Genomic DNA, 11073 nt, shown 5'->3' on the forward strand with positions numbered 1-11073 from the left:
AACAATGCGCGGGCCGCTTTTTGTGGCCGCGCGCTGATGACGAGATTGATGGCTTTGCGGTGGCTTTGAGCGATCGTCAGCGCTCAGTGTCGCGTATCGAGTGGAGCGGTTCAGATCGTCAGCCGATGGAGTGAAGCAAGCACGAGACAGTCCCCAGGAGATGGTTCCAACGTCTGCGTAAGCGGTTAAGTGAAAAAATGTACGAACCCGATCGTCAGGATACGGTGGCGAAAGCTGAACGGTCTGCGCTGAAGCTGGGGCCATTCGATGGTTCCGGGTTGACGCCACTCACGCCTCACTCGCCGGGCGGTTACAGTGACCACTATGGCTACTCGTCGCCGGTTACACCCGTCACGCCCAACACGCCGCTGGTGTGCTATCCGATAAAGTAAGTCATTAGTTCCGATCTAATTTGGGAAAAGAGAAACCAAAACCGTCAATCGGGCGCACTAATTTAAGCTTTAATGGCAACCTGGGGATCGATAAGAACTAACCACGGAGCAGTAGCAGAAGGGCCATGTCCTTCCGCTCCACTCGAAGAATCGATGGGTTCGGTAAACAAGAGCGCGACCGTTCGCGAAGACCGTTCAAGCGTTGATTAATTGTTCGCCGGAATCCGAGGCGCGAATGGGCCACACAACACAAACAACGTTGCGTCCCTGCGAAAGATAAGAATGCATCACTGTGTGTTTCGTAAATAAAATTTGAAGAATTTCTTCGCCCCAGCGTCCGATGGAAAGTCCACCAGCGGCACGTGTTTGTTGACAGCTCGTATTTGGGGCCTTCTTTGACACTTACTTGGTTTCTATGTGTGTGCGTGAAGCATACCCCAAAAAACCGGGCGTCTATCTGGCAATTATCTTATCAGGGGGCCACGCTATCGATTACTCACTCGATATGTCTCGGCCGGCGAACGGGAACCGGTGCGGTGAGCTTAGTCTTTCGGTTTATTTCTTACGACACAGAGGGGCAGAGTCTCGGGCACCCCCTTTCGATGTGCCTTCTGACAGCCTACTAGGACCGTGATGCCGCGTGATTCGAGAAGCAACTCTAGCACGTACTTTGATTGCCAAACGAAGGCAGAGCTCCTTCGTGTAACGCTTTCGTGTTCCGTTTTCCAGAAATCGGACCCTGCGGCCGGGAGTGAATCGGAAGTACCGGAAGCGGGCCATCCTGAAGAATGGCGACTGCAACGTGGTGTTGTCGCGTCCGCCGAGGCAACATTTGCGGTTCCTGCAGGACATCTTTACGACGCTGGTCGACGCGCAGTGGCGCTGGACGTTGCTGGTGTTTGCGTTCAGCTTTATCGGGTCGTGGCTGTTTTTCGGCGTCATCTGGTGGCTGATTGCCTACACACACGGCGACCTTGAGGACCTCCACCTGCCCGATAACCAATGTGTGTATTTGTCGATTGCCGGTTACGACGAGTGGACCACGTTTTCCTAACCTCTCTCTGTGGTTTCTTTCAGCCGAAATCGGATGGATCCCGTGTGTTTACAACATCTACTCGTTCACGTCCGCGTTTCTGTTCTCGATCGAAACGCAGCACACGATCGGGTACGGTGTGCGGACGACGACCGAGGAGTGTCCGGAGGCCATCTTCGTGATGTGCTTCCAGTCGATCTACGGGCTCATGATCCAGGCGTTCATGGTGGGCATCGTGTTCGCGAAGATGACCCGCCCGAAGCAGCGCAGCCAGACGCTGCTGTTCTCGAAGAACGCCGTGGTGTGCCAGCGGGACGGAGAGCTGTGCCTCATGTTCCGGGTGGGCGACATGCGCAAGAGCCACATCATCGGTGCGTGCGTGCGGGCCCAGCTGATACGGACGAAAACGACGCGCGAGGGGGAAGCGATGGCCCAGTACCAGCACGAGCTGGATGTCGGATCGGACGGGTGCTCGTCGGATCTGTTCTTCATCTGGCCGCAGATCGTGGTGCATCGGATAGACAAGAATTCGGCCCTGTACAATCTGTCGGCTTCGGACATGTTGCGCGAACGCTTCGAGATCGTCGTCATCCTGGAGGGTACGGTCCAATCGACGGGCCAATCGACACAGGTCCGCTCGAGCTACGTCAACACGGAGATCCTGTGGGGCCACCGGTTCGAGCCGGTCGTCTGCTATAACAAGGAGCAGCAGGGCTACGAGATCAACTACAGCAAGTTTGACACGACACTGCAGGTCGACACACCGCTCTGTTCCGCCCGCGAGCTGGCCGAGTTCTATCAGGCACAGGACGACCCGTACCGTCAGCATGCACGATCGCCGGTCACCGGTAAGGAGCCGGACTTTGCCTCCGACTGTGTGGCCCTCTAGCGGGGGCACACTGTGTACATAGCACCATTAAAACGAGAACGCCTCTTCCAGCGACTCCTCTCATCGCTCTGTCAACGCCATAAGAACACTCTGTGCGTAAATGTCCCCCTGTGCTTGTGTCTTCGTTTTGCGCCATCCCACCCCATATAGATAACGTCGGACACGGTCACACCCGGAGCCGGTGCCAGTCAGTCAGTCAGTCAGTCAGTGTTTTTGTATGTGTCTCGGCCACCCCGTGAACGGTCTCGGTCTAAAGCTCGCCCCGTTTCGTCCCCCACTCGGCGTGTAGATCCCGGTGATACTGAGTCGATGAAAACGGTGCTCGAACGGCGCTGGAAGCAGCATTACAGTACGCTGGTGGACACGCTCAGTCAGTACAATCTGACAATGGACGAGGCGCATCGCGACGGCATCAACACGGCGCACCTCTACCCGACGCGCTACCTCACGATACAGGGCGTTCCGAGGCGCCGCAAGTCGTACGTGGCGCTCCAGGCCAATCTGTGGAATCTGTTCGATCGGCCACCGCCCCCCGCGAGCCCGAGGCCGGCCGCGGAAGACGATCCGCTGGTGGCCAGTGTGACCGTAACGAATATCAACGAAAAGTGTCCCGGCGATTGACGACACGACTCGACTGGCGGGCAAAGATCTGGTGGCGATCTTTTGATCGTTGAAGTTATCTGTTAAGTTTTGAGCTGTTGACCGTGGCCGGCGCCGTGCGAGCTGGCAAGTGTTGTTGCAGTGAAGTGAATAAAGCTTAAGGAAACTTAATTTGATGCTCTTGGAGGATCTCTCCGGATGATCTATACGATCCGAACCGAAGCACGTCCGAAGCCTGCTGGAAAATTGGACCCATTGGGAACAAATTCTTCCGGTGGTGAACCAAACCAAACTGATGCTTTCGGAAGAGCGTTGATGTAGACAGTAAAGCCCTCTATTGGTTTAGTTGCACATCATCTTCTTATCTGGCAAACAGATCCAGACCCAGCCCCAGACTCAACGGCTTGAAAGTTTCCTAGAACATCAAATACGCAAATGCCGCTTGCTGCGGTGTTCCATGCACTTTCCATTCCGCTCCAGCAGTGACGGAGATTAGGCCACGCGATCGTCACTTTTATCGGCCACCTTGAAGCGCGTTGAGCCGTCCGCAAATACGGCGGCTAATCCCTGCACGTGGTCAACAGGCTTGCGTCTTCTGACGCTCAGTCCGTCGCGTAGTCTTCGTCGATCGGTCTGTGCGGAGCAATGCGTGATCTACCAAAGTTGCGGATCACCGAGGCGGACGATGTCGAGTCGGGAGTGTCGCTTACGCTGGAGGATCGCTGTTTGCGGTCTGCCGGCGATCGGTGCAGTGCGATTGGCAGCACACCGGATACGATCGGCTCAGGCCGATCGTCATCGTTTCGGTTCGATCAACCACAGCGGGCATCGGGAAGGCGGTGAGTACCAGGTACGCTTGAGGTCGTGTGATGTAGCTGACCGTTTTCGTACAGGCCTGGTCCGTTTCGGGCGGGTACCAAGAAGCCACGGAAACGGGCTGTTTTCAAGAACGGCTACTGCAACGTGAGCGCCACGAAGCTACCACAGCAGCAGATCCGATTCCTGCAGGACATCTTTACGACGCTGGTCGATGCGCAGTGGCGCTGGACGTTGTTAGTGTTTGCGCTCGGGTTCGTCAGTTCGTGGATGCTGTTTGCCGGGCTCTACTGGCTGATTGCGTATGCCCACGGTGACTTCGAGGCGCACCACTTGCCACCGTTTCAAGGTGAGCACTGATGAGGACGAGACGTCCTTCGGTTCCTCACGTGTCTGCTTTTCGCCGCAGAGGACAACGGATGGACACCGTGCATCACGTCGCTGTACACGTTCACGTCGTGCTTTCTGTTTTCGCTCGAAACGCAGCACACGATCGGATACGGATCGCGCGCCATGGAGGAGGAGTGCCCGGAAGCGGTGTTCGTGATGAGCCTGCAGTCGGTGCACGGTGTGATGGTGCAGGCGTTTCTGGCCGGCATCATTTTCGCCAAGATGACCCGCTCGAAGCGGCGCGCCCAGACGCTGCTGTTCTCGCGCCACGCCGTCGTTGCGCAGCGTGACGGCGAGCTGTGTCTTGCGTTCCAGATTGGCGATATGCGCAAGAGCCACATCATCGGGGCGAACATCCGGGCGCAGTTGCTGCGGCCGAAGGTGACCAGCGAAGGGGACATGCTGGAACAGTACCACACCGAGCTGGAGCTGACGGTGGACGGCTGCTCGTCGGACGTGTTTCTCATCTGGCCCCGGATCGTGGTGCACCGGATCGACGAGAGGTCCCCGTTTTATGGGTACTCGGCCGACGACATCCTGCTGGAGCGATTCGAGGTGATCGTGGTGCTGGAGGGAACGATCGAGTCGACGGGCCAGACCACGCAAGCGCGCACCAGCTACGTCAACACGGAGATCCTGTGGGGCCAGCGGTTCGAGCCGCTGCTCCTATACAATGCGGACATTCAGGGCTACGAGATTGATTTTTCCAAGTTCAACGACACGGCACCGCAGTACACGCCCCGGTGCTCGGCCCGCCAGCTGAAAGGGTGCTTCCAGTCCCCCCTCAAAGGTATCTGCGCTTCGGCTGATTCTGATCGGAATCCTATTTTGGGGCAATCGTGTGACCCTCTGCTGATGGGGCGTGAACCGAGACTGAACCACATCGACGAACGTGCCAATCCGCAGTTCCTGTTTCCCATGTTTAATCGACGACTTTCGCGTTCATCGAGTGCACTGTAGCGGCGGCGGTTTGTGCCCCGGCTACGCGCTCCACGTGTTGCATACTTTCAGGGGCAGAAGCGAACATCGATTTGTTGGCCGCACGAACATTTTGAAAAAATGATTAAAGAGCGTCGAAATAAACATTGATTCGGAGTGGAAATGCAAAGAATTGGCACACTTGTTCTCCACTTGGGCCTTAGCCGTGGCCGACAACGGGGGTCACGTCCTGTGCAATTAAACGGTTCGCGGTGGCCCGTGGCCTGCGTGTTTAAACGGCAATTGGCGGCGGCGCAGACCCAAATCAATTTTGGCCCGGCCCAAACATACAAACCAATCATCCATTGATTTGTTGCTGTTCAAACATTGGCGCACCTTGGGAATCGTGACGTAGAACCCCGGAGCAAAGAACAAGAACCTGGGTGCGGTGCCGGGACAATGTAGACCGCATTCGAAACGGCGAAGGCGCATAATTTCCACCGCAGTCCAGCGCCCGCCAGTTCCATCGATCAGGGCAATCATGTGCATCACCATCAATTATAGATAAGTACACATAAATGCAGAACGCGATCCGATTGCGCATTTCGTCGGGGCAGAGCAATGGGGTGATAATGCGCGGTCGGGCGCCACGGGCCCCCGAAGGGCTTCGCCGTCTTTCGGAAGCAGCAGTTTTGATGCAGTAAACGCATGATTCGGTTTGCCGTTGTTGCTGTTCGCTGTATCGCTTTCATTCGTTCAACTCGTTTGTTGTTGTCGATGGTAATAAATAATGAAATACATTTACATTTAATCTCGTTCGGGGCCGGGGTGTGTATAAAATGTCTCTCCTTCGTTTCTGTACAAACCGCACATTTAGTGTCCTGCCTTAGCCTAAAACGCTCTCTAAACTCTAGGCGCCCTTACACACTAAGCGATCGGACATTGTCTAACGTGTAGGAATTGGGTTTCCGGAACAGGATTCAAACAAGGACGGTGGATCAGCCGACGCCGCTCCCGGAAGCGATCGAGTCCAGTGGCAGCAACGGCAGCGGTTGCTGGTGTTGCTGCGGCGGTTGCTGGAGGCGTTGCAGCTCCTGTTGCTTCCCCTTGGCACCCGGCTTCGGCCGCTTGGTCAGATTCTTCTGGTGCAGGTGCGTCTGGTAGTGCTTCTCCAGGTGCGCCTTCTGCCGGAAGCTCTTGCCGCACAGGTAACACGAGAACGGCTTCTCGCCCGTGTGCACCCGGACGTGCACGTTGACCGAGTACTTGTCCTTGAACGCTTTCGAGCAGATCGTGCAGTAGTGCAGCGATCTGCCTCGCTTTTGTCCGTTAGCCCCGCCAGTGGCGGCGCCGCCGGTTGCTGAGTCGCTGCTCGAACTGCTGCTCGAGCTCCTGCTCGAACTGGAGCTGCTGCCCGTCGGCGGTGGCAGTGAGTTGAGTTCCCCCAGCGGGCAACTGTTGTTGTTGGTGTCCAACTTAGAGTCGCCCCCCGAGGCGGACATGCCCGCCGGCGCTGTTGGCTCCAGCGACGGAAGCATTGGCTGAAGTTGGTGGTGATGCTGCTGCTGCTGTTGCTGGTGATGATGTGGATGGCTCGAGGAGGAGGAACTATCGGGTACGGTGAAGTTGTCGTACAGGTAGGACGAGGGTTCGTTGTACAGGCTGTGCTGGGCCCCGAGGTCCCCGCCCGAGGGCCCACTTCGGTCGGTGAAGCTCGTTAGCTGGATCTCGTTCAGCAGCCCTTCGACGGAACCGTGCAAGCTGATGGTGGCGGCCGCCGAGGGCTGTCCATTCGGGGGCTGCTGCTGCTGTTGTACTTGTTGTGGTTTCGCTCCGTAGTAGTCGCCCAGGTCGTAGCCGGTGGCGTCGCTGAAGTTGAAACAATCCACCGTCGGCTCGTAGCCGACACTCGGGTCAACAATGTCCGGAGCGAGCGGAACCGGCGATTCGAGGGCGCTCGTTGGGTCCGACCAGACGATACCGTGCTCGGGCGACTCGTGCAGCACGGTCAGCGTGTAGATGTGGCCGTCGACACCGATGCCTTGGTGGGGGGCAGGAGCAGGATCCACTGAAGCCGTCGTGGCCGCCGGATGCGGCTGCTCGTACGGCTGTGGCCAGTAGTGACTCATGCCACTGACCGACGCCTGTAACCGGTCCCGTGTGTCCGCCCGCGCCGGACCCCAGATCTGACGAGGAGAGGACGAGAAGAGACGGGAGAGATCAATGATACGGCTGGTGTGTGTCCGCGAAAGAGCATCCAGCGGGTCCCAGATTTCCCTGTTTTACGATGCTTTGCCTGGTGTGGCCCATAAACAACCAGTCCTTGCCAGCCAGCCAGTAAATCATTCTCTGTTTTATGTGCCGCCCGTCCCGTCGATCGCTTCCGAAACGCGGCGAAAGGAGGTAGCTACAATGTGTTGGCCCGAAGCGAAGCCCCAGGATCCAATTTCTTAAGCCCTCGCGTCGTACCTGATCGAATCCTTGCAGTGGCTGCTTGTTCTGGACCGTCTGCCCCGGATAGGGTAGTGTCCCCGGTCGGACTCCGCACCCGTGTCCGTGTCCCAGTCCGGGTTCCGCTCCCAGCTCGCCGAGGGGCATCGATTTCGCCTCGAACCGAAGCCGATCGTCCAGGCTGTTGGCGGCGGTGGTGCTGTTAGATGGCTCGATCAGTTCTCGCTTGATGGCAGTTTCGTTGGCCGCTGGGCTGGCCGAGAGTTGTCCGTGGCTGGTCCGCAGCTTCGGATCCGTTAGCATTTTGTCGTCGGTCGTTGTTTTTCTGCAAAGAAAGGTCCAAGCGAACCACCAACAAGAAGAAGATTAGGTGGGGTCTAGGGGTCTCTCCAAGTGTCCGTCCTAAGCGGCGAGGCCTGGTAGTGTGGTGGGGAGAGAAAAACGGCTTAACGGCACTCGACCACGACGACGACAGCGACATCGAGTTGACGTCCGTTGAGCCATCCCCTGGCCGGGCCGGGTCGTTAGTTGGCGTAATAAATGTTTTATACGATGATAATTTACACATCATTTGTTAGATGTCACCCGTCCCCGTCGTCCTCTTGATGGTGTTTATTATTGTTTATTAGTGTTTTACGTTTTACAGCAGACGCGCGGCTTTCTTTCCTATTCTTCGGCTCTTCTATTTGTCCGCGGTTCGCTGCTACCCAGCTACCTTCACGACCCAGCGGGCGCCGATGTCACACGGAGGCGGAACCCATATGACCCGGGCTCGGACCGCGGCGAGGCGAGGAGCAATTATTGATCGTAAAACAATGATTACTTTCATTGAAAACTGCCGCAAATGGCCGAGTCGGGAGCCCGAGTGCGGTGCGTTAGTGAAAGACGTCCGGCGTAATTACCGGTAGCCGGTGGATTGTAAATGTCCCCCGCCATTCAAATGATAGATGTACGTACGCCACGCTCGGCAGACGCGCGTATTTTGCAGTGACATCTTGATGCCGTTGATAGGATGCTGTAAAAGTGAATCACGGTCCTATTGGCCTCGGGGCGGATCGTTTCCAAATGGAAAACCTGTGCCCCAGGTGACAAACGGGGCCTTCTTCATTTTATGACGCCTTTTTAGTTTAGTTAGGCTTAATTAATTGCTACGGCTTACTTATCTAAACATAATTGTCTGTGGGGTTTACATTGCCTACATTTAGGCGTCTTGTCAAAAGGCGGACAAGTTGTATCTTAGAACAGTGTATTTAGTACATAAAAATGGTGGCTTTAGTACTTCTTTCCCATGAGATTATTTCGCTTTCTGTGCGCTCAGTATGTTCTCTTTTGACAATCGCCAAAAAACGAAAAATTTAAAACAAAACCATAGAGATAAAACCTCGTCAATTCTCGTCAATTAGGTAAATTTGCTGAATGAAGGCACTAGCCCGTCGATATTGCATATTGCCATTTGCATTAATCCATCGATTTTACGTGAACCATGTGTATTGAGATATAAACCAGGATGGGTATAAAACCCAGCTTTTAACGGTAGGATTAAGGGTAATTATTGGGCCCGGTTGCGAGATCCGGAATGGCTCAAGCGCAACCACGCCCGGACTAAAAACTTTACGTCAATGGCCTTCGCCTAATTTAACCATTTGCTTAATTTTATCTCTGCCCCAGAATCGCTCCAGCACTGAGTTGCAAAACGAGTGCAGTGTCCGGTGCGCCGCTGCTTCCCGGAACACTGCTGAAATCGTCCTTCGGCACGCCGCGTTTTGTTTCTTTGTTTCGGGGTTTTCGCTGCAATCAAATCATCAACACGTTCGCGTCGCGGGTTCGTTAAGCTTTGAATGACATCCCCATTTGCGGGCAGGATTTTCGGCGGTTCCGCCGCGTGGCCAACGAGCTTAATGAATTTGACGATCGCGCATTGATGATGGCTCGCGATTCGATCGACGGAGCACCGGCGGAGTCCGGCAGCTAACGGCAGATCCCGCGAGCTGCGTGTTCCGGCGTGCTCGGGCATCGAAAATTCAAATCATCGCCATCGACGCCGATGCAGTTCTGCGCAAAGCGCATCTCGTTCGGCCGCATCGGCTGATCCAGAGATTAATTTTGACGGGTGAAAATAAAAAGGTAATGTTTAGTGGTCATTACTGTCACACCGGGCACCGGGGGCTTAACGGGCCGAATGACGACGCCGAGGACTGACCGGACCGGTCGCGCTGAGTTGAACGTTTTTCGACTGCGTTTTTGGACGTTCCGTTTTTTTTCGTTTTTTTTTGCACTCTAGATGGTTGTCCAGCGGAAATCGAAATGAAATGGCGCGTACGGATTGAAATGGTCCGTCGTGGCAGCAAGTGCCATGGCCGATAGCAGGCGCAACCAGTGATGATAAAGACCCACAAAATGCGCGAGCCGCACTTATCGGAGACAAATTAAACAAAGTAAGAACCCGAAGCACCTCTCAACACGACCACGATGGGTCACGACGGATGGAAAAACGAGGATCACCGGAGTGATCCGAAAGGGCCGAAATCCATTTCGAAAACTATCAAAACCTCCTCCTCGGGCTCTTCGTAATTGGGAACACGACATTTTGGGGGACTGAAGAAGCTCCCACTTACGGAATCAGCTTTCGTAATCAACGGGCACCAGACCCCAGGGTGGCGCATAAAACAAATCGCGCCCGGTGACAATTGCCTTAAAGTTTATGTAAAATTAAGCATTTCGCATTTTCGCGCAAATGGTTGGTGGCCACTTTCTGGAACGCCGTCCGAAAGCTTTCTCGGGCCGCGGGGTTGCCGAAGATTGCTCGCGTTGATGGCTCGCGATTACGGCCGCTGACTCACTCTCAAGGCGAGACGATTTTCTTCCATCTACATAATTGTCGCCCGGTGGGCGCTTTCGAGCGGCCACCGAAAAAGATGCTAATCGGTTTTCGGTGGACGCACATACACCGAAGCCACTTTCCAGCGGGAGTGTCCCAAATGGGGGAGCTTGTAGAATGTAGATGGCAAAAAGTGTCAACCGCGGTGACGTGCGTTAAAAGCATTTTTGCACTAAATTAGGCACCATCGAGCATGAGTTTCTAAAATCCTCGCTCGTAACGGAACGAAGTTCGTAGTAATTGGACGGTTCATCCCTGTGCGCGCCCGTCACGTAAATCCCGTGGCACCCTCCCGGGCGAAACCGAAGCAAAGTGTTCCACCTCCAAAACAACATAACCTAAACACGACGGCGTGGTGGTGAATGGGAATCAATTAGTTAATTTACATTGTTTCTGACGGTGGCCCTCCCCCACGGGGGGTGGCGAGCGAAACTTAGTTAAATGGAGCGGCAATGACCGGTGGGTGGTAGTTTGTTACTTCAAAATGAATGTATGAATAATAATTAGTAGACTGCAGACCGGCCTGGTGCGCCGGGGGGCTGGTGCGTAAGATTCGCATAAGGAAGGCGCCAGTTAGTCAGCCAGCTCTCGGTTAGTGGACCGTTTCGAGGTGAACGAGGGTGTCATCACCAATCGAGCGGAATGGAATGCGCGAAGCAAAATCGGGTGTAAAATGGGCGTAGTTTTGGGATAATTTTGGCGCAGG

General features: G+C 55.2%; 3 protein-coding genes across 3 annotated transcripts in view; 2 read left to right on the forward strand and 1 right to left on the reverse strand.

The window, feature by feature from the left end:
* The first annotated feature begins 103 nt into the window (after positions 1–103).
* On the forward strand, positions 104–3052 carry LOC131210975 (G protein-activated inward rectifier potassium channel 3-like). Its single transcript, XM_058204309.1, has 4 exons — positions 104–388; positions 1122–1396; positions 1470–2273; positions 2604–3052. Exons 1-4 carry the CDS (start codon positions 198–200, stop codon positions 2933–2935), a joined length of 1602 nt encoding a protein of 533 aa, XP_058060292.1. The 5' UTR covers positions 104–197; the 3' UTR covers positions 2936–3052.
* Positions 3053–3559: 507 nt separating this feature from the next.
* LOC131207599 (G protein-activated inward rectifier potassium channel 3-like) lies at positions 3560–5103 on the forward strand. Its single transcript, XM_058200220.1, has 3 exons — positions 3560–3753; positions 3808–4079; positions 4140–5103. The coding sequence occupies exons 1-3, from the start codon at positions 3560–3562 to the stop codon at positions 5078–5080; spliced, it is 1407 nt and encodes a 468-aa protein (XP_058056203.1). The 3' UTR covers positions 5081–5103.
* Positions 5104–6036: 933 nt separating this feature from the next.
* LOC131211739 (zinc finger and BTB domain-containing protein 5-like) overlaps positions 6037–11073 on the reverse strand; it is a 10748-nt gene continuing 5711 nt past the window's right edge. Inside the window, exons 2-3 of the mRNA XM_058205332.1 lie at positions 7508–7814; positions 6037–7224 (exon numbers count right to left, since the gene is read on the reverse strand). Of these exons, the coding sequence (XP_058061315.1) occupies positions 6037–7224; positions 7508–7792 (1473 nt within the window). The 5' untranslated portion in view covers positions 7793–7814. The remainder of the gene's footprint in view (positions 7225–7507; positions 7815–11073) is intronic.

The sequence above is a fragment of the Anopheles bellator genome, chromosome 2, assembly GCF_943735745.2.
Source record: "Anopheles bellator chromosome 2, idAnoBellAS_SP24_06.2, whole genome shotgun sequence".
NCBI lineage: Eukaryota > Metazoa > Arthropoda > Insecta > Diptera > Culicidae > Anopheles > Anopheles bellator.